This window comes from Bos indicus, chromosome 2 (assembly GCF_029378745.1).
Source record: "Bos indicus isolate NIAB-ARS_2022 breed Sahiwal x Tharparkar chromosome 2, NIAB-ARS_B.indTharparkar_mat_pri_1.0, whole genome shotgun sequence".
Classification (NCBI taxonomy): domain Eukaryota; kingdom Metazoa; phylum Chordata; class Mammalia; order Artiodactyla; family Bovidae; genus Bos; species Bos indicus.
Genome location: NC_091761.1, coordinates 31,716,562 through 31,740,860, shown reverse-complemented (window position 1 = coordinate 31,740,860; position 24,299 = coordinate 31,716,562). Strand labels below are relative to the sequence as shown.

Below are 24,299 nucleotides of genomic sequence, written 5' to 3'. Positions count from 1 at the left end.
CAACCCACTCCAGTATTCTTGCCTGGAGAATCCCAGGGACAGCGGAGCCTGGTGGGCTTTCGTTTACAGGGTCGCACAGAGTCGGACATGACTGATGCGACTTAGCAGTAGCATTGTTTACTTCCTGACATCTTTATTTCTAAGTTATTGGCAGTGAGCCTAATTATTTTTGTACTAAAAATATTTTTAAAAAATAACAGACTATCCCTTCACCTTTAGAATTCTGTGCATTGAAAATCCAGTATTTCTATCAGAGAGAGAGGTCAACAATGTCCCCTGAACAACATGCAGAGCTCACTAGCTGGTCACCAAAGGCTTGGCAAATGGTTTGTCCTTTGGTTCTTTAAGTCAACAAGACGCAAAGAAGATTTACAGTTCAATATGTGAGGGCCTCACTCTATTGACAAAGGACATTGTCATCTGCACAGCATATTTAAGGGGGAAACACTCCATCCTACTTGTTTTCATTTCAACATGCAAATAGCAAAAATATTGCTTAATATCACTCTTAGGCTGAAAAGATATTGCAAGAGTATTTATAAGCTACATACTCACAAATACAATTCAAAAACACACTGGTTTTACTCTTCATGCTGAGAAAGACCACAGCACCATAAAAGTTGTTTTTGTCACACTGTTAAAGAAGTGGAAGAAATAAAGAGGAAAAAACTGTTCCTCAAGAGTTTATTTGGATAGTCATTAACTATTATCATCTGACATCTCAATGTATCCTTACAGAAATAAAGCAGTAGATTTTTTTAAAAAAAGGAAGGGAAGGTGGTAAATCTAATACACATTAGTAATTCAATAGCATTAATGTCTGCAATTTTTCTACTGTATAAAGATATTATCTGAGTAAAAACAAAGAGAAAAAAAAAGAACACAATAAAGCTTTGGGACTCAATTCCTTTCTCATAAGCTTTGGCCTAATGCTTGGTTAATGAAACCATGAAACAATATTCTCACATCTTTGATTTTATTTCAGCAGTTTCCAGAAAATACAGTAATGGAGAAATATATTTCTATTCAGTGCCTAAAAGTTTAAATTTAGTATGTAGCTCAAATTAATTCTCAATGTTCCATTTTAAGCTTCTACATTAAAAGACTTGCACAAATCTTTTTATTCCTCATATAACCTGCAGTGGTCTCCATGAACACTGCTGCTTGATTTACAGAGTAGATTTTATTACTGAACTTCAAGCTCTTTGTTAGGGATAAATCATAGTGACTGCAACTGTAAAAGATGTTTAATGATTTTTAAAGTCTCTCAAAGAGAAAAAGTTAAGAGTATAAAATACTTTTATTAGATATTATGTTAGTTAAGAGCTATATTGCTAAAAGCCATAAGTAAACAAAATAGTTTGGAATTATGGCACGTGCCTTTTGAGAGTTACCACCACACTTCTAAGAGGTTAATGATCATAAATAGAAGTTAAATTAGTTACAAATGGCAAGGAAGAAAATATACATTGGGTTTTTTCTGGCCTATGAAGGTTAGACAGCAAGTCACACAGACCAGTATAGCATACCTGCAAGATTCGAGTTTTCCTGGCAGGTATAGGCTCAGTTGGAAAAGACTCTGATGCTGGGAGGGATTGGGGGCAGGAGAAGGGGATGACAGAGGATGAGATGGCTGGATGGCATCACTGACTCGATGGACGTGAGTCTGGGTGAACTCCGGGAGTTGGTGATGGACAGGGAGGCCTGGCGTGCTGCGATTCATGGGGTCGCAAAGAGTCAGACACGACTGAGCAACTGAACTGAACTGAATAGGCTCAGCTGTGAAGATCAGCTGACATGTTATGGCCCATTAACTCTCAAACAGAGTGTGGGAGGGTGGGCTCGGGTTCAGAATCCCTGTGGGGACTATCCAAGCTTCTTTTCTGCAGATTTCCCTCTGTCCTCTCCCAAGGTCTTGACACATCTTAGGACAGCAATCTTCAAACAGCGAGTACTACAGACACTTTCTGAACTGTTTAGGGAATGCAAGGGACTTTAAATGAACCAATCACTTTCCAGAATTTTTTGAAGATGGATCCTCCTAAGAACAGGGACTTCCCTGGTGGCTCAGACAGTAAAAGCATCTGCCTACAATGCAGGAGACCTGGATTCGATCCCTGGGTCATGAAGATCCCCTGGAGAAGGAAATGGCAACCCATTCCAGTATTCTTGCCTGTAAAATCCCATGGACGGAGGAGCATGTCAGGCTACAGTCCATGGGGTCGCAAAGAGACACGACTGAGCGACTTCACTTCACTTCACTTCCTCCTAAGAACATAACTTTTCTGCCAACATCATCTCCACTGTACTTCATAAGACAAAGGCAAACTTCTCATTCAAACTGAACCTTGCTTTGGTACACTGCTCTTGGGCAGAAACATGTTTCCTTTGTTCTATGTATCAAACAAAGGAAAATGTTTATAATACTAGTAGCTAGCTATGCAAGAAAGTGAACGACACTCATAGCTAGGTATAAAATTCTCAGTTCTTTAAACAAATGGAAGGAACAAACTGTGCTGTCACTGACAGATTATTTAAAATAATTTTGATGATTTACTACTAAGTTGTTTGATATATAATGCAAAGGAGTTGGTGGTAGGCTAAGTGATAGATACCCATATCTTAATCCCTGAAAACCTGTGAATGTTACCTTACATGATAAAAAACAAAGCTTTGCATGTATAATTGATTTAAGGATCTTGAAGTAAAGAGATTACCCTGGGTTATGCTGCATAAAGCCTAAGTGCTACTGTTAAAAGACAGTGGCAATGGGAGATTGCACATGGACAGAAGAGAGCACGGTGTGACCATGGAGGTAGAGAGTAGAGTGATGCAGCCACAAGCCAAGGCATGCCAGCAGCCACGAGAAGCTAGAAGAGATGAGAAACGAATTCTCTTCGTGAACCTCCAGAAGAAGTTCATCCCTGAAGATACCTTGAATTTAACCCACTGATACTGATTTCAGACTTCTGGCCTCCAGAATGGTAAGGGAATAAACTTCGGTTGTTTTAAGCCACCAAGTTTATGCTAATTTGTCACAGTGGCCAAGGGAAACTAATATAAAACTCTAAGAATCAAATGGCACTGTCCTAACAAACTCCTTCCTTTCTCATCTACCTATATGTTTTTTAACAGCAATATCTGTAAAAATAAGAAAAGGGAGACAAAATTGTTGTTAAATTCTGTCCCATTCTAGCAGGAGAAGGGAAATAGTTTATAAGTTTTTAAAAGGTATGAGAGGAAAAGCCTCTACAAGTTCACAATACAGAGATGCGTTTCCAACTGAAAATAAGACTATTTTCTATGTTTATGACTTTCAAATGTGAAGGAATTATTTATTTAAGAAAAATTTAGGGTATACACTCACATAAAGTGAAACACCACTGTGGTTATTTCCCATGGCTGTACTATAATTAATGCAAAATGTAGCTCACATTACAGCATATTTTAGTAACCTCTCAAAATTTTTCTTTGTGCTGCTGCTGCTACTGCTAAGTCGCTTCAGTCATGTCCAACTCTGTGTGACCCCATAGACGGCAGCCCACCAGGCTCCCCTATCCCTGGGATTCTCCACGCAAGAAAACTAAAAATTATTATGCAATGTATCTTTCCATCAACTTAGACTCTATGGTTTAGCTCCCAAATTTCCATAGATCATTATGGAAACAATGAGAGGTGGTAAATTTGTAATACTTCTCTTTATTTCTATTCTTATTTTTTATTCTTATTCTTATTATTTCTATTCTAGTGCTACTTCATTTTTCTCTCAATCATCACCAACAAAAATTAAACACAAAGAAAAGGATGATTCATAACTGTCCTCTGTCTTTCCATAAGTGAAGCAAACCTTTGCCATATGATCAAAATTATAAAGGACAGAAAAGCAATGATATGGCCATGATTTTGTGTTCTTACCTAGACCTACATGAGGCAGGTGCTCAAAAAGGGTCCAGCTGTGGTCATCAATGTAATGATTCTTCAGGATCAACAGCTGGCAAACATCTCGGGCAGTTATGTCACTGGGTACCTCTAAAGCTCTGCTGGTTTCATCTTCACTGTATACTTTAATTACCTATGTAGAAATAAAAAAAAGAGAGAGAGCTGGAATAGTCTGTTTAAAATATCATTCTAACAAGTCATTGAACTTATTGGTTGAGCTAATTACAAATTCCTCATACAGTCTATTTTACATCTAATTTTCTTATACATGGAGCAAATGGTGCCCATCCAAGACTTGTTTATAACACGTCAAAGTCACTCTGTCCAACCACTTCCAATCTGTTAAGTGTGTAAACGTCAGGCTATTCAATGACCATTCAATATCATTTTCCACTACTCTGATCTACTAAAAAGCTATTCATCTCTTATCAACATTTAAAATTGTCCATTCCACATTTTAATCTGTAAATAATCCAAGTAACACAGGTGATTTATTCTCAGATATACACAAGTTGTAATAGCAGCAAAGATTTCTCTATTTCAGCTTATAGGAACTTTGGCAAAGACTGGCTAGATGCTCACAAAATCCTTTTTTCTTTTCTGCCTTGCACGTAGTTGTGCCCACAGGATTGAGATTTGGTCAACAGGATTTGGTCAACTTCTAAGTACATGCAATGTGACGCTTCCAGGCCTAGTCCCTACAGCTCTCCCACATACTGTCCTCCATTCTCTTCCACCACCTGCTCACTGAATAGTGAAAGTGAAGTCGCTCAGTCATGTCCGACTCTTTGCGACCCCATGGCCTGTAGCCTATCAGGCTCCTCCGTCCATGGGATTTTCCAGGCAAGAGTGCTGGAGTGGATTGCCGTTTGACAAAGACCTAAAGAGGAGAGCAGAGCTATGGGACAGAAGGAGGCTTTGTCTCTGAATGACGACATAAAAGGTGTTCAACTAGGAATGCCTGCAAGGAACTTTGACAAGAGCAAGAAATTAACTTTTACTGCTAACTTATTGTGATTTTGTATTTATCTATTACAGCAGCTTATGTCACCCCCAAAATAAACAGAATCAGAGAAAGTTTCATGTACAGCACTCCCTTCAACATTTACCAAGTTGTGCTACATGCTAGAATTTCCACTATTAACTATAGTATGTCAAATATAAATTAAATTATTTATGAAATTACCTATGAAAATAGTATAGTAAGATCAACACACACAAATGTCCAGACGTTATAAGAAAACTCAATATAAGAAATATTCTCGCTATAAAAATGTTGACATTTAAACATTTTTAGCAATTCAAATAAATGAAAATTAAAATGATATATCAATTCTCTCCTATTGATTATTTTTCTAATTACATAAAATGACTGGAATGAAACAGTTACTCTCTTACAATGACAGAGTGTTATAAATTGGTAAAACTATTTTTTACATCTATTGGAAAGTATCAAAAGCATTAGAGAGGCTATTTCTTCAACTTAGTAATTTCATTTAGGCAAACTATCTCAGTAAATCTGTCCTAAATGTGGAGAAAATAGCTTTAGGCATAGACATGTCCTGCAAAGCATTATGTATGTTCTATCAACCTAAATATTCCACAATAAAAGAGTGGTAAACCATAGTACTTTCATAAAATGGAGTATTATAAGGTGCTTAAAAATGTTATTCAAGAAAATGACATAAGAACTTTAAAAAAAATTCTTAAAATAAGGACACCAAAGTATAAGTTATGCACAGTCTTACTGGCTGGATTGGCCACCAGGCACTGACTCACTGAACTGGCATTTTGATTGGCTTTTAGAGAACCACTGCCTAGGAAGGCAGTGCCATCAGTCTCTGTGATGCTGGCAGCTCTGCCTTCAGCTCAGCAACAGAGTAGTGGAGCTGCTGGAAACTGCTCGTCACAGCTGACTGTTAAACATTCAGGAACTCGGCCAGCCAGGCATCCTGAAATCAGCCATGGTGGGAGAATGTATACTCAAGAATATGGCAAATGCTACAAATAGGTCTTTTTTAAAGAAAAAATTTTTAGAGCCAGTTTACCCCTGCATGATTGCCTCAGCTCCACAGAGAATATATTATCTAGATGGATCAATCAATGCCCAGAGTTTCCCTGGCAACAATGACTATTTCAGAGATGGGGACATGACCTAATCAGAGCTGATCAGGGCCAATCTGGACTCATAAAGTGGGTCTTCTTTTCCACTGGGCAGGGATAGGTGTGGCTGCTACTGTTCACAAAGAGAAAGACTGTGGAAGAATAGGGTCCCACATGGAATAAATCACACCAAGAGATGAAAGAGTCCTGAGAATAACCCTGAACCCTTGGACCAAGTAATTTTGAAGTCTTTGTGTTTTAATCATATGTGTGCTATGAGGCTGTACACTTTTAGTGGTAATATCCACCTACTTATCTCCCTTGTTCTTGCCATAGACCTTCTCTAACTCCTCCATACTGCTAGAGGAATAAACTTTCTAATAGCTGATCATATCAGGTCACTCTTCTAAAATTCTTCAGGGGCTCTTCATTGTCCTAACCCAAGCAGCTCATTGTGCAAAGTCCCCATGCAAAGTGCAAATCCTCTGCTAAGTGTTTTAATATAAGGCTGGCTTCCTAGGTGGTTCAGTGGTAAAGAATCCACCTGTCAATGCAGAATACATAGGAAATGTGGGCTCAATTCCTGGGTCAGGAAGATCTCCTGGAGAAGGAAATGGCAACCCACTCCAGTATTCTCACTTGGAAAATCCCACGGACAGAGGAGCCTAGCAGGCTACAGTCCACGGGGGCGCAAAGAGATGGACACGACTGAGTGACTGAGCATGCACATGTACGTCAGCGAAAGAGTTGGCTGTTGCCCTCAGAGAGCTGAAGCACAGTGGGGAAAGCAGTATTCAAAACAAAAGAATAATTAGAAAGTAGGACATAAAAATGCAGTATGTTACTCAGTCATCAAATGGGTATTAGGAGAAGCCCAAAAGACATCCCTGGGAAAGTGATATTCAGGCTAAGACCTGAAGGAGGAGTGGGCAGTAGCTAGGCAAAAAGAGTAAGAGCATTTCAGGATAAGAGAAGTGAAGTCATACAAAGTCCCTGGGGCAAGCAAAAACTTGGCAGGTTCTAATGATTAAGAGAATCAGGGGTGGCAGGAGCAGCAAACAGAGAGCATGGTCCTAAGGAAGCAAGTCGTAAACACAGTGGTCATAACAGGGGTGTTAAGACCCTAAGCTCAGAACTGACTTAAGAATCACTGAGATTATAGGTGGTAAACAAACTTGTGGATATATGTGGATATATCAGCCAAGGGAAAAAAGGAAGAAGCATGAGGGGAAAAAAGAATCTAGGAAATTCCAGTATTTAATGGTGAGTTAGAGTCAAGAAAAGTCTGAAAGATGAAGTGAAATAGAGAACCAGGGAAGTGGGGCCCCAGGAAACAAAGCCCAAAGAAGTCCCTGAGAAATTCCAGTATTTAATGGTGAGTTAGAGTCAAGAAAAGTCTGAAAGATGAAGTGAAATACAGAACCAGGGAAGTGGGGCCCCAGGGAACAAAGCTCAAACTCTAGCACACACCCAGCTGCATGTGTGTGCTCGGTTATTCAGTCGAGTCTGACTCTTTGCAACCCCGTAGACTGCAGCCCGCCCGGCTCCTCTGTCCATGGAATTCTCCAGGAAAGAATACTAGAGTGGGTTGCCATTTCCTTCTCCAGAGGATCTTCCCGACCCAGGGATCAAACCCACATCTCCTGCACTGGCAGACAGATTCTTTACCACTGAGCCACCTGGGAAGCCCCTCACAGCATGAGTACCCCCAGCAAGTCAGCCTACGGAACAGGTCACTCTGACCTTAGACAAATATGATATATATTTGCTACTTCTTCTATTTGCTCATGAGGTATCCTCTACTTGAAATCTTTGCTCCAAACACCAACAACATGATTTATTTGGCAAATTCCTACTTATCATTTGGCTCCAATTTCCATAGCACTTCCTCCAGAAAGTCTTCCTTGACTGCCCCTGGCTTTGTAATGTGCCCATTTCAGTACTCTTATTTTATAATTTTCTATTTGAATATCTTTCTCTTCAACTGTATTAGTAAGCTCCTTTAAGGAAAATCTCTATTTACTCACCATTTGACATGATATCCCAGGGACTGAGCGCAAGTAAATGTATGGCTTAATAAAGATCTTTGGAACAAATGAATTTTGTACCCGTGCAAAATGTTTTGCACATAATACTCAATGCATATTTGTAAATTTTAATTTAGAAAAATTTTTCTGTTGCAAAAGTATAAATTGATCAAATTTTAATGCTTGGGAAATTAAAATTCTTCTATTTTTCTTATAAATAATCCTAGGTAAGAACTGACAATATTGCCATCAGCTGACAGTTCTGAGTTTCGAAGTCACTGAGGCAGCTATAAGGTCATTTTATATCAGAAAAACTAAGAAATAAAAATCTGGAGACACTGCCAAAATCAGATGCAAGTGGCTGAGCCCTCAATTCAATTCCTTTACTTTAGGGTTAATATGTGTGGCTCACTAAGATCCCAAGATCTATTTGGAATCTCAGTGTTTCCTGTGATTGCAACTGGGTAGGCTGTTGTTCTTATGTCTGTGTCTTCAATGCCTTCAGACAAATCTCAGCATCACACAATTGATGAGGTGCTAAGAGATGCCGTTCACCATGCTGCTGTGGCCAAGCAGTGGTGGGAGCATTTGCCAAAAGCAACATGAAGATGACCAATCCTGAGAGGACAAGAAGATCTGACTTGGCGCTGCTCCTTCATGTGAAACAATGATAAGGCGCCATTTCAGTACCCTCAGAGGCCACTGCCCACTCCATGCCAGGGAACGAGGGATTGGGAATGAGCTGGTGGCCATTGGACAGGTTCCCTGGACTTCCTGACTACCCCCATGCTTTCTTACAGTAAACTCCCATCACGTAGGATAACGGAGCATGCCTCTTATTTTTCATGCTCTATGTTTATATCAGAGGAACTACGAAATGAAAATCTGGAGATATTCTGAAGTCTAAGCCAAATTTAAGAAGAGAACAAAAACAGAGCAAGAGGTAAATGTTGGGGAAAACGAAAATGACATCTAACCAACCAGGAAATGCCATTAATCTCTTCAGTTGACGTTGCTACAAATTTTTTAAAAAAATAAAGTTGCCAAGAATTGAGACATATAAATTTAGAAGGACAAGGCCAATTTAAATTTCTGGAATAAGTGCATGTACTCATTTTTTAAGTAAATAACACTTGTTAGAAGAAAAACTCAATATTTTTGCTTGAACTTCATTTCAAATCCTTCTTTTAAAAAAATAGTTCCATTTAATGCTGACATTTGTCCAAAATACACATTTATCTATGAAGGATAAAATTACATTTTTGGTTGATATTCCACAGTCCCTGTCATCTCTCAGATCTATTCAGTATGTATGAAAAACTCCTTACACTACCAATGGAGAGGCTTTGTTAAAATGTCTCATTTTTGTTTCTACTTATTTCTCCTTGAAATATATGAAAAGGGGAAAGATAATCTAACCCTTAACTCTTTAGTAGGTTGAATATGCCCCTTGTCAATATTATTATTACACTAAACTTTCACATTTAAGAAAAATATCAAGTCATAAGTGAAACTAAATGACTACTACAGATTTAAACTAAGGTACAAACTTTTGTGATCATACAAAAACCAAATAGCAGAGTTGCTCTTAAGAATTATTAGAGCTAAACAGTGGTATCCTATTTCCTCCACATACTGAAAGATAAAAACAGAGAGATATGGAGATCATATAATCATGCTATTTAATAAAGGGATATTGTACATTTCTAATTGAGTGAGTGAGTCAAAGTCACTCAATCGTGTCCGACTCTTTGCGACCCCGTAGACTATCCAGTCCACGGAATTCTCCAGGCCAGAATACTGGAGTGGGTAGCCTTTCCCTTCTCCAGGGGATCTTCCCAACCCAGGGATCGAACCCAGGTCTCCCGCATTGCAAGCAGATTCTTTACCAGCTGAGCTATCAGGGAAGTCCTTGTAGTGGCCCAAATCCTCAACTTCCTATATAAAGTAAAAAAAAATAGGATAAAAAGAAGTCATATCAATTGATCCATGAGATCATTTGCAATTGTATATTAGCAAGAAGAAATCCTCCTGGAACCCTAAAGAAGAACAGGAACTGTCTTTGTCTCATCAATGAGCAAACGCTTGATTAGCAAGAAGACAAGCATTGATAAGATCTGTCTATAACATCCCGCCAGGATGAACAGAGAGAGCTCCGGAGGACAGCCAACAATGTACACACAGCCTGTGTTGAGGAAGCCCTCAAGTATCACTATAATCCTGACAGAGCAGCCTTGGCCTTTAGAGTGGTTTACAGTTTAAACTGCTCTGGGAGCATGTGGCATCCAGCAATGAAAACGTAATATAAAGACCCAGTAGCCCCTGCAAGAGGACATGCCGGCATGTGGATGGAGCAGCTCTCTGTTTTGGCTGACATCCTTATCAAGGCAGTTTATATACTTTACACCCCAACTGCCCTAGACTGGCCCTTCATAAATAAATAAGTGGAGGCAAGAGATTAAAAAATTAACATAACTCATTTTGACATCAGGAGACACAACAATGTTCAAATATATAAAAACAGCAAGAAATGGTTAACTTCAGAAAAGATCTGAAAGCCTAGGGACTAAAAGCGATGAATGACTTAAAACATAAGACGAAGACTATCACCAAAAAGTAGAGACTGAAGTTGAAAGTCAATTTGATATATATTGCTTTGCCCTCAAAGCACACACAGTGGTCATCTGTTATTTTCTCTGGAAATTCTGATTCTTAGAACAGATTATGTGGGAAGCCTCAGGAAAGCCCCGGGAAGGGGCTAAGCAGTCAGCCTTTCTCCTCCTTCCTGAAGACTCAAGAAAGTGATGGAACAGGATGGCTAGTTCCTTTCCAAACTGGATTCATCCTAGAATAAGGGGAAAAACTCAGGATTGTCATCTGGTCATTTGGCAATACCACAAAGCAGAAAGGGGCACTGGGCCCATTGGCAAGTAACTAGCTACTTGATAACCTTCCCCCATTTATTGCTTTTTTCTTCAGAGAAAAGAGGAAAAGGTGATAATCATTCAGCAGGTAAAAAACAAGCACAGACTAAGCATAACTACATGAGCAAGAATCTACAGGATGAAGCAAGAGACCTTTTTAAAAAAAAGAAGAAAGAATGAGCAAAAGAGAAGGAAAAAGACCACTGGATATGGCCGTTTTCTGTGTCAAAGTTTCTATTTTGGGAAAAATTAAATTTTATTTTTAGATTAAGTACCCTTAAATTGGAGAAGGAAATGGCAACCCACTCCAGTACTCTTGCCTGGAAAATCCCATGGATTGAGGAGCCTGGTAGAGTCCATGGGGTCGCAAAGAGTCAGACATGACTGAGCGACTTCACTTCACCCTTAAATACCACATTTAATATTTAATTAAATATAAGTTAAACACTATCATTTCAATACCAAGATCTTACTAGAATGAAAATTACCTAACTTTTCAAAAGAAAGATAAATGCATTTATTGTACCTATTAATTATATATGATGTTTATATAATTAATAGAAAATAAGGAACAAGGTAAAGTCCATAGAAATTTGATTTCAACTAGGTCCCAAAGTAAAGCTTATTTCCAGTGCTCTTTAAAATGTTATCATCCAAGTAAAGCCAGATTATAAAGATATCTTTTAACGCTTCAGATTTTTTTTCTCCATTATTTTTAACTGATAGGCAATGTACCTAAAACAGTGAAATATTTTTATATAGAGGTCAGAGTAGCCCTGGATTTTTACATTCTTCTAAATAAGGAACGCAACGTCCTAAGATAAGAAGAGAAAGATATTTTGAATTAAGCAGCTCAGTGTGTTCCCTTGAAGGAAATGGCAAATAATATATTCATTCTTGCTTTTTCCAAACCTCTAGCAAAACGTTATATTTAAAAACAAAGACTGTTCCAAAAGATCCTAACAGTTCAAGAAAAGCTGTTGCTTCCTTATTGCTACCCTTCACATTTTGCTAGCTGTCAAATATTTATTAAGAGCAAAACAGCACATAGTTTGGAGAAATCAGATAGTAGGGACTTAAATTCTTGTCATTAGATGAGACATTCAACAACATATTTTATTTGAGCATGAGCATTACATGTTCAATTAGCTATCAGATATTAACTCAAAATAGATACTGTCACCAATATCAGAATTACAAGTGACTGACATAAATGGGTTCATTTCATACTCCGGTGGCCCCTTTCAATTTTATTCCCTATGATCCTTCCCTTATTCTCTAACTCTGATCATATTTTTCTCAGTTTCTTTAAACAGCCATGCCCCTTCCTGACATGGGGTCTTTGAACCTTTTACTACCACTGCCTAAAACACTGTCCCTCCACCTTCTGCTTCTCCTCCCTCAGATAAACCATCCGTTCTGTTGGCAAGTTTTCAATGCTCCTCCCAGTGTAGGTCCCAGCCCTTTGTTTCATGTGTGCATACGTGCAACCATGTGATTACTATCCATCAGCTTCCACTACTCAGCATGCTGCGTGACACCAGGGATGACGTCAGTATGTGACTCCCAAGATGTTCCTCCAGCAGTCAGCACAGTGCCTAGCACAGCGTAAACACTCCTTCAGTGATGACTGATGCCATCACGAACAGCTCTGTAGGAGACAATATTAGGGATTCCAAAACAGTAGCTTGGAAACCTCACAGGGTTTAAAAACTTCTAGGGGAGGAAGGGCCCACATGAGACCAAAGAGAAAACACAGGCAAAGTTTTCAAGAAATCGGCAGACTCAACAAAAGTGGATGAGATGACATCTCTAGGACTTTGTGAGAATTTGAAAAAAATAAAGACCATATGGGTGGAACAAATATCATAAGCAAAGATACTTGGACTGAAAAGGCAAAAACTATGCATGAAACAGAAGATGGAAGACTCAGTTGAGATGAGAGAGGCCGAATTCCCAAGACCAGGGAAGGAAGCATGGGCACTGGGAGGCCTATGGAAGAAGTACCTTGGCCCAGCACTCTGGACACTGGTTTCCATCAGTGCCAACTAGCGAGGAGGGCACCCCAAGAGTGGATCCCTTTTAATATACACAGATGACAAACTACCTTTTTTTCAATGGCTGGAAATAGATAATTAAGTTTTAAAAAGAAGTTTTACTAGAATAAGATTATCAAGTGGTAAGAGAATGATAAATAACCATATGGTGATCTAATCATTTGGGAACAAGTTCAGTTACAAGTAACAGAAAAATCTATTTGACAATGGCTTATTAACCAAATTAAAATTTTGATTTTTTTTCTTTTTCTCACATTTGAAACCAGAGGTGGACAGCTCAGGGTCTGATGAGGCCCTTCCATCAAGTTAACTATGGATCCAGGCTCTTTAAATGTCAGCTCACAATCCCTCAGGGTCACAAGGTGGGTCATCCCCACACCACCTCTGTAAAAATCCTCAACTTGGTTACATCTGGAGGTTATCACATTTTAGCAGGAACATTAGAGTGCGTGCCGGGATAAAGAGATGAACTAACTCAGAGTCGAAGCATCTGTGTGGCTGGGGATCCATACAGATCTTCTGGGAGTTCCGTATGAACTCAGAAAGCCAGGATGACGCTTTTTGCTGTATGAATTCATTTCCCGTCTAGCATCAGGGCCTGAGGCCCAGTGTGGCCTCACTACTGGAAATGCCCCAAGCCTGGCATGGCAGGGGATTTAGCACTGCCCCACCTGACAATCTGGATCGGTGACACTGGAGAATCATGCCCTGTCTAGGCTTCCAACCAAGAGAAGAAAGCGTGTCTGCAGGCAAAGAGGGGCCCAGAAACTCTCCTTCAAGCCCCTTTGCTCCTCTCTGTTCTTGATCCTCTCTGCTCTCCTTCTCAGGCCAAGAGCCAGGCAGACTGCTCATTCCTCGGACTTTCTTTCTCCCTCAAGGATAGCAAGAAAGACCCTAGCTCAAGCGGGGGTCCAATTTTATAAAGCAAGATATCAGAAGCCCTTTCAGTGCGCTCTGTTACGTGGTAGGAAAAAGGGCAAAAGAAACAGCTCCAATTTCATTATAAAAGAAAGTAAACATTAAAATTAAGTCTAAAAATATCCCAAACCGTGGACACACACATATGCATATGAATATATTCATGTTATTTTAGGACCTAAATCCAACACAAATAATAAAGAGGGTCAAAGCACAAATCCCACTCTAATGTTCCCAGTAACTTCATCAAAGGAGTGTTCTCTGAAGCCTCAGTGTTTTTAAAACTCATGTAATTCCTGTGAAGATGCCAGTGCTGACTAATTCATCTTTGAAGTAAAAAAAAAGTGCTAATGCTTATTCATATTTAAAGCAGAAAACCACTGGTCATGCTTGTGTTGGACACAATGTTATTCCAGTATCTCATTTCAGTTTTTCAGCAGTCGTTTGTTCCCAGAATAACCATAAGACATGCCTAAGCGAAAAAGTTAATAACTGTCTCACACAGTGAGGAAGGACAAGTAGGGGAAGGGCAAGTGGAGAAGAGTTTAGAAAAGAGGAGAAAACACGAGGAAAGGAAAGAGAATATTTATCAGAGCCCAGGACCCATCAGACTTTTTGCTGTAAATTCTTGAGCCACCTGGCATCAACCAAAGCACTTTTAGAACCTTCCTGTTTCAGTGATTTTCAAAAGCATATCTTCTCATATTTAACTTCTCTGAACCTTAGGTGTAACTTACCATCAATGGTTATGGCATAGTTTAATTGGAAGCATATAAGATAATGATACTTTTTGTGATGTAGGGTGCCAGAGAATCAATGAAATATGTGATATTCAGTCTCCTGATACACCTGCGGGTATTATTTCATGAACTTTTAACAGCATGCAAACTATCACTTTCTAGACCTAACATTCCCATATTGTGATAGCACTAGGGAAAACTGATTTATATCCATTTTTTATAATTTTACCTTTTCTCACTTTTCTAAATATTTCTTTTCTATCAGTGCAAAGCATGTGTATCAGTATAAAACATATATAGTTCCATAAAATGGAGTAGGAAATGGCAACCCACTCCAGTGTTCCTGCCTGGAGAATCCCATGCACAGAGGAACCTGGGGTGGCTATAGTCCATGTGGTTGCAAAGAGTCAAACACAACTGAGTGACTAAGTACAAGCACATTCCTATAAAAAAAATGGCAGCAATACTGTTAGAATTATAAAATACTTAAGGCTGCCAGGACTCTTAGAAACACCCACTGAAATCTTCTCATTTTACACGTGAAGAAGCTGAGACTGAAGAGGGCCTGACTTGCCAGGGGATCCATCTGCTCACTGGCAGAACCTACCAGGGAATCCGTCTCTGGGTTCCTACCTGGTCTCTCCAATCTGCTTACCCAACTTTATGATGCTGTTTTGACAAGACATCTTGGATAAACACATTAGATAATTGAAAACCCAAATATGCAACCATATGCAAATACGGCTCAAAGCACCCAGCTTTTTGAATGTCAAAAAAGTTATTCTTTGTGTTTCACTTTTTTCAGCACAACTTGCCAGAAGAAAAAAAAAAAAAAAAAGGCATATTCAGAAACAGCCAGGAGAGGGAGTCTTTATTTCTCGGTGCAAATAAAGAAAGAAAACAGGATGCTTTGAAAGTTGTTTTAATTTTGTTAGCCCTTTAATATTTAATATTGCTTTATTATTATTGGGCTTCCCTGGTAGCTCAGTTGGTAAAGAATCTGCCTGCAATGTGGGAGATCTGGGTTCAACCCCTGGGTTGGGAAGATCCCCTGGAGAAGGAAAAGGCTACCCATTCCAGTATTCTAGTCTGGAGAATTCCATGGACTGTATAGTCCATGGGGTCACCAAGAACTGGACACGACTGAGTAACTTTTACTTTTTTCACTTTTACTATTATTAACCCTACTGTGGTCACGTATGGATGTGAGAGCTGAGCGCCGAAGAATTGATGCTTTTGAACTGTGGTGTTGGAGGAGACTCTTGAGAGTCCCTTGGACTGCAAGGAGATCCAACCAGTCCATTCTGAAGGAGATCAGCCCTGGGATTTCTTTGGAAGGAATGATGCTGAAGCTGAAACTCCAGTACTTTGGCCACCTCACGTGAAGAGTTGACTTATTGGAAAAGACTCTGATGCTGGGAGTGATTGGGGGCAGGAGAAGGGGACGACAGAGGATGAGATGGCTGGATGGCATCATTGACTCGATGGCCATGAGTCTGAGTGAACTCCGGGAGTTGGTGATGGACAGGGAGGCCTGGCGTGCTGCGATTCATGGGGTCGCAAAGAGTAGGACACAACTGAGCGACTGAACTGAACTGACTGATAGAGGTCCTGTTTAAAATAGTTGTAAGCTTCTAACAAATTTAAATCTATTTTTAAACATTCTAAACTATTTGAATTTTTAAGATAAATCATGTCTAAATCTTTAATAAGAAGGGTTAGGGATGGGGTGTAGGGTGGTGTGTATATATTTTATACATATATATATATATATACACACACACACATATATGTATATATATATGTCACTTCTGGTGGTATATAATATAAAGTCCCCTTTCCTGGAACTCAAGCTGAGATCCTCCTTGGCATTTGGAATATCATGGCAAAATTTTTCTTCAAATCCTGATAAAACTACCCCAACTAATTTGACTTTTGAAACTATAAAATAAAACTCCTGGTATCTTCACAGACACAACTGAATGTGTGTATCCAAATGTGAAGTCCAATTAGGAAGCTATAAACAACACAGGACAATGCTGTTTTGCCAAAATGGTTTTTTAATCCCTCTTTTGAAACTGTCTTAAGAGCAAGCATTTTTAATATCCTTTGGGAGTAGAAAATCTTTATCCTTTCAGAGAGCTTAATAACTGAAATAACCAAAAGTCTTACTTCTTGTTTTCTGCCAAAAAGAGATTCTTATTTTTCTAGATTTGGCTTAGGGCGCTGAGGCATGGCCAGGAGAGTCAGCCCGAAGACCGGCCCCGAGCAAGAGTCTTAGACTGTTAATCAGCCCAGCTATTTTTAATCTGCTTTCATTGCCAAAAGTGGACCAGACATTGTAGTTTGCAAACTAATACGAAGTATGGCCCTCATTCGTGCAGAGGTTCAGACTATGGCTTGAGGCCATAGTAGACTCCCAAAATGTGCTCTGTGATCAGATCCTAGACCACCAGCTTATCAACTATGAGTCTTAAATTCCTCATCCTGTAAAATGAGCAAAGTGACAGCAAACTCATAGCACTCCATTCATAATAGTGACTACTACAATACATTTTTGAAAGCAAAATAAGTTCCAAGAGATTTCTACTGAGGTCCAATGAACTCTCTCATATGGTTTGATCACTATATCTTTGAAGCAAGATTGAGTGCACATCAAGGAAAAAATAACTAGGAAGGCAAAAGACAGAGCGAGTAAAGAAAAAAAAGGTGAGATTTGTCCAATGAGTAAACTACAGGTGGGCTTCCGTGGCAGCTGTGCTGGTAAAGAATCCACCTGTGATCAGGAGACCCCAGTTCAATTCCTGGGTTGGGAAGATCCTGGGAAAAGGGATAGGCTACCCACTCCAGTATTCCTGGACTTCCTTGGTGGCTCAGATGGCAAAGAATCCACCTCTCAGACAGCAAAAAATCTGCTTGCAACGCGGGAGACTGGGGTTCAAGCCCTGGGTTGGGAAAATTCCAGGAGGAGGGCATGGCAACCCACTCCAGTATTCTTGCCTGGAGAATCCCCATGGACAGAACAACCTGGCGGGCTACAGTCCACGGGGTTGCAAAGAGGTGGACACGACTGAGCGACTAAGCACAGTACAGCACAGACTACAGGTGAGAAGCAAGGGCTTGGCAGCTTCGGGGTGGAGCCCGCTCTGCAGCCTGCATGCGCCAATCAATTCTGACAGGCAGTCCCTGTGCAGGCAGGGCTTACCTGGGCTCAGTCCTGCCTCATCATTCATTAGCAGTGTGCTTTGGGTAACTTCTCCAAGCCTCACTTTTCTCATCCCAGACTGCGTTTGCCCACCAATCCTTTAGGGTTGTTAAGGGGATTAAAGAGACCGTGAAATTAGTGCTGAACACTGTATAGCTGCTTTTATTTCTATTGGTGTATGTGGATGGCAGGGAGTGCTCAAAACTGCCCAGGGCAACAAGCTGGGGGGTGGGCGCTGGGGTGAAACAGAGCTCATGAAAAAGCAGGGTGGACCAGCTAAAATGGGCCCTGAGTGCATGACTTCTCACCACAAGGTATGGAACATAGGGAAAAGGAAAGGAGTGCTACAGAAAGATAAAGAACGAAATCCTAATAACAGGTCAGTATCAAAAAAGCCCAATTTACTTTTTTTAAAAATGTGTTTATTCAATGAATAGGAATTATATCTCAGCTTTATACATTCCCTGTGCTGGGCACTTGAGTGTAGAGATGATCAAAACTGACACAGCCCCTATCAGCATATAGCTCACAGTCCAGTAATGTCCCTCTGTCTACTGAGACAATGTCTGAACACTAGGTACAACTTACCTCTTTCAGGAAGTCCCTGATGGATAATCCCTAGGAGAGTGAAAGGAGAAGTTATCTAAATACCTATCTTATTATATTTAAATCTATATTCCCAGATTTTTAAAAAAATATTCATCAGCATATAATAGTTGGATGAATTTTTTTAATTCAAATTAGAGTCTTCATTTCAGAAAGTAACCAGAGGGAACAAGAATTTGAGAGACATATTGTCTTTTGTTCCCTGGCTGCACTGTATCAAGGACAACTACTTTTTGGTTGATTCATTTGTTATAAAAAAATTTTTGGATACCTACTTAACAGGATAGAGCCCCCACCACCACCATTTTTAATAGGCAGATTTTAAACTGTTTATGAAACTAGTAACACATGCCAGATGAGGGGGGAAAAAAAAGAAATTCACATTTGTTGAGCTTCTACTACATGTCAAGTACTTCTAAATATTTATCCTATTTAATCCTCACAACTGCTCTGTGAGGAAGCACCATCATTCCCAAGACAGAGAAACTGACTGTTAGAAAGGTTTAAAAAGAAGACACCTCAAGTCACAACACTGATCAGTGACAGAGCTGAGTTCAAACTCAGGATTTCCTGACTAAAATAGAATCTCCACTCTATCACACTTCCTAAAAGCACACTTTTAGGGAAAAGAAACATTCTGTGAAAACACAAAATCCATTCATCTATGTGGTACCCTTCCTGCATGAATATGCAACTCTGTTACCCTGTATAAAAATTAAAAGGACAGAAGAAAGATTAAGGTTTAGCAGGAATGAGAACTCCAGGCAAATAAGCAAAAACAGTACTCACTACCACTTCAAGACCACCTTTCAAGCAAGGCACCCACCTAAAGTCAAGTTACCATCTATGATCTCCACTAGCCTCCCCTTCTCAGGAAATCTGCTCTCTCCCCACTTACTAAATTTTTACTGTCTCCAATCAAGCAATAAAATATATTTGTTCAAAAAGCATAACCATATCTTATAGCTCGCATGACAATAATCAAAATCTAAGGGATAAACATTTTCTGCATGCCTTATATGTAGGAGGCACTTGACAGCTAGTTGCCCACAAAGAACCATCCTCCCTATCTCCTGATTCTGATGAGAAGGGCAGCGTGTGGAGTTCAAGGCCTATATTGCCAGGCTTCCCTTGGATCCAGACCACATGACACGATCCTGGCCAGTAAGTGGTGAGCAGAAGCTCCTGGTTATTCCCTGGTGGCCCGTTAATAACTGACAGAAGTAGCCTGTATACCCTTGGTTCCTCCCATTTTGTATGCTAGGAATGTGAGCCGGATGACTAGCAATTTGCAATTGTCTTTCCATAAAAGGAAAAGGCACCCACACTAAGGATGGTACGATAGAAAGCAAGGGGCTTGGTTGCCTGAGGACATTGCAGGAAGGCTAAGTTAGCTTTGGACCAATTCTTGTAAAGAGAAAGAAAAATAAATCTCTCCCCTGTTTAATACACTGTCATTTGAGTTTTCCGGTTACATGAAATTAAATTCAGCCTGCAACTGACAAAGCACTTTATTTAAAGAGTCTTTTCCTTCAAAGCGTAAAATCTAGTTATAAAACAAAATACACCAAATTTTGAAAACCAAACAGAGCAAGATATATAAAAGATATACGAGGTCCACAAAGAAAACTAAAAGTCAAATATGAAAAGTCAGAAAGTTTCAGATACCTAAGGATAAGATAATAAGACTTAAATATCATAAAAGGTAATAACGCAACTAATGTCACCGAGCAGGCATTACTGAATTGAGGAATGAGTAATAAAGGTACAGCCACTGACATTTGAGCCAAGGCATCATCAAGACAGATGTGATGAGAATGAGTCTTAGAAGGCTTCAGGATGGTACTACAGCCTGAGCTGGGACACAGCCAATAGCCTTTGGGAAAACAAACAGGATCCTGGAGTTGTCTATAGGCCATGGAGCATAAGTCAGGGTGCAGAAGTACAGAGGGACAAACAGCACAGGCTGTTTGGAGCACAAGGAGAAAACCCACGTGCTGCATGGAAGTTTCATAGGAAGCTGGGGAGACGCTTGTGGATCCAGGTCCTGAAGCACAGTGAGTGCTACGTACGCCTGGACTGACTTCACACGTATTTACAAGTTTCTGGGCAAAATAGTGACATGAAGATCTACATTCTTTCGTTCTTTATAAAATTGTTTTTAGAAATTCAGAGCAATAATTCTAATTGTTTGAGGAGAGAAATGAGTATAACAAACTATTGTCTTGTACAATGGGGGAACTGGATCGTTTAGTAAATGGCCTTGCTCCATATTATATTCATCAATTTTGGATTTTCAAAATGATTTGAATCTTATGAAAAATATATTCTAAAAAGTATCTCTTATTTCTCTGAGATTTTGGAAGACATGTTAGAATTTTGTGTGCTTTTGAAAGTCTCTTGTAATTGTAGTATGGATAAAGAATGTAGAAATGCTTGGAAACACAGTTTGCAAAATGATTTTAATCTGAAAGAGGTAGAACCCTTTCTACCCACAGAATCAAAATATGGACATCTGGCCTTCTGACCTTGCAGTCTTTCTATAAAAAGAATGTGAATTTTATATTGCACTTAGTGTAAGCCTTATAATGCTTCAGTCTTTTGTTAACTCTCTGGGACCTTAAAATAGTTTCTTGATGTAATGAACCCAATTAGAGCACTGGGTACAATTGCCTTTCCATCTCTCTCTCTCTCTCTCATTCTCTCCATTCTCCTCTCCCCCGCTCTTTCTTTCACACACACACACAAACACACACACATATGCACACACACACACACACTCATTTTATTGCTCACAATTGCTTTCTGAATAAAATGTTTTCTACACTAGAGCATATGGGAGTTGGTGGAGGTGCAGAGGAAGATGAAAGGATTTGTCTGAGCTAATTTCAGACTAGAAGCTGAATGGCAATTAAACACACCATAAGGCAATTTCATTAACATATTAATTCAGGAGGTAACATGTATCTAATAAGAGAAGCACACTGGAAGTCACAAGACCTAGATTCTATTTCTAGCTTTGCCATTGACCTTCTGAGTGACCTTGCCTGATAAGTCACTCAACACCCAAGAGACTCAGTCTTCTCATCGGAACAAAAAAGGCATAACCTAGTAGTGATCTGAGAAAAATGCTGTGAGGTAAAGAACTCACTCAACACACTTGATGAGGATGTGATCATTTCTGAGAGAGATGATGAAACTTTCTTCGCTGGAACCTTGATTAAGTACTAACCAGAATCAAGGAAATCAGATCCTAATAGAATTAGAGAAAGTAAAATGCTCTTGCCAATTTACTTCATAGAGAGTCCACACAAATATCCTATTCCTCAAAGATCAAAACACCTTTGATCTGCTACAAAAAAGACCCATACCATACTATGAGCCATGTTAAAGTTCAAGTTCTCAATCCATCTCAGGAGATCTTATACCCAGTTAAATCATATGCACTTGCTGATAAGAAACTGACTCCTTAGCACTATTAGGCATTTTCAGAAATGTCCTCAGCCTTTGAAATCATTATGGTTCCAGCTGGCAAATTATTTTGCAAGCACCACTCATTCAGGATGAGCAAATTCTATGCCAAACCTGTGGAAAAAATACCTACGTTCTTTGGAAAAGGAAGAGCTGCCCCCCAAATACTTTGAGAAATGCTTGTATTAATTTGTATCATCCTAAATTATGGTGCATATAGAAATGACAAGTTAATTACAAGTACGGAGTAATTTCCTATCTTAGCGGAAAAAAAGGCATGGTGTGACCAGAACAGATGGATATTTTTTAGTCAGAAAAACACACAGTTCCTAAAATAAGATCAACACTAAGATTTTGAGAACAATCTTACAGACAATGGGTCCTCTAGGGATTAAAATGTTGGGAGAAAGAAATAGTATTACATATTTTCAGCAAATGATGTGCTAAATTATATGAACATCTAATATGTGTTCTCACAGGAAAGGAATAACATGGACTTGGGCAAAGGGAATTTTGACTTATTTAATTATTATAATAGAAACCTGACTACAAGCTTATTATAAAAGACCAAGAGAAATCACAATGATATATCTATTGGCAGCTCAGACTCAATATTAATTATAATCACAGTAATCTTGTTTTGCTACTTACCAATCAGAGCTGGATGTTATTTACTCACACCAATTTCCCCTAGACTAACTGCTCCAAATACTTGAAGATGACAGCATCTTTTTCTAATATTTTATACACTAAGAAAATAAGAAATGGTTTAAATATTTTATTATAGTTATAAAAATCCAAATACTTGATTCACAAAATTATAGACACAAATAAGACTGAAGAGAGCACTTAATGAAAATCTCTCAACAATTATATTATAGGTGACGAGGTAATGATGCCAAGTTTAAGTGACTTGCCCAAGGTCATACAGCTAGGAAATGGAGAATCCAGGTGGCATGCTTTCCACCACACCAACATGTCATGCAAAAAATACCATACGATGAAAGTTTCTTGGTTAATCCAAACTGAAAAATTAACTGGATAAAGAAGAACCCAAACATAAGGACATAGATATGATATATGCTATTATATCTTTTCGCATCCCTGGTGACTCAGAAATCTATATAGTCATTATTAATACACTACTAAGTCTAAGTCAAAATAAAAGTTCCAGCTCAAAGCAAAATATTTTTAATTAAATTTGCTCAAGATGAGAGAAAGACATCAAGAAAGATAAGAACAAATGTTGGCAAAATTATCATATACTATTTCACTGCCAAGTAAAATGTCCCTGGTGAATAAGTAGTCAATTGGATAAGAAAATAAATTAAGAACAATAAAAAGAGACACTTCTTGGAAAAAAAAAAAAACTCTAATTGTAAGATTTGTCATTTTCAAATAAATTAAACCATGACATCTGACTTAATGAAATACACTGATAGTTAACCATTAAAAGTTAGGTATGGAAATAACATTACAGTTTCTAGAGTCACCAAAATCATTCAAAAATTACAGTGCCAAAATGTTTTTTGGTGCTTTCTTTTTTTATACAACAGATTTGATACTTTAAGGATTTCAATACATGCTTCTTATTTGGTGCATTTCCAAGAGAAGTTTAGTATATTCAGCTTTACTTAAATGCTACATTATGTGTTGTGTTTATTACCTTATGAAGTACAATGCAGCGAGTGAGACATAGGAATAAACTTTACAAAAAAACTAATAGACAAAATATTTGCACACAAGGGATCGATTGCATTAATAATTAACAGAAAGCCTTTTCACAGGGTAATTAAATGGAAAGTTTTTCTTAAGCAAGAAAGCAGAAACTCAATAGAAATGGGTAGAAAAGTGGAGGCGAATTAACTGGTGCCATATGTTTAAATAGTAAAACAATTACACAGTCCATTCAACAATGAAGATGGATATATTATGAATTATAGTGAAACAAAGAAACTGCTCCTTAGTAAACAAATATGAAACATAATAGCTAGCAGATTGCCTATTGAACTAAAAGCAAAGAGGCCTGAAGTTACAGTAGAAGGGGAAAAAAAGAAAGAAAAAGCTTCAATACAGTCTCTAAATCACAATGCCCTGAAATTGAGACCAAACTGCTTTCACAGGAGCTTTTTTACAACAGAGATGTGCTGGCCCTGCTTTTTTTTCCCCCTTCGTCTAATTTCAATAATCTGTCCTTTAATCACCTACAGCCTCAATGAATTCTAGCCCCTCTCAGGATAGGTAACGAAAGTGACCAACACGCTAATAAACACAGTTACAGGAAGGAAAAAAAAAAAAGCAAGAAGAAG

The 24,299-nt window shown here is 38.9% G+C and overlaps 1 protein-coding gene across 5 annotated transcripts in view; it reads right to left on the bottom strand.

Annotated features, from left to right (window-relative positions):
- Nucleotides 1–24,299, bottom strand: part of GRB14 (growth factor receptor bound protein 14) — a 128,139-nt gene that overhangs the window by 44,514 nt on the left and 59,326 nt on the right. For 3 of the 5 annotated variants that reach the window (XM_070804068.1, XM_070804081.1, XM_070804084.1), the window contains exons 3-4: nt 18,502–18,531; nt 3,916–4,072 (exon numbers count right to left, since the gene is read on the bottom strand). In XM_070804068.1, the coding sequence (XP_070660169.1) occupies nt 3,916–4,072; nt 18,502–18,531 (187 nt within the window). The remainder of the gene's footprint in view (nt 1–3,915; nt 4,073–18,501; nt 18,532–24,299) is intronic. The other 2 variants (XM_019971748.2, XM_019971756.2) reach the window with 1 other exon arrangement.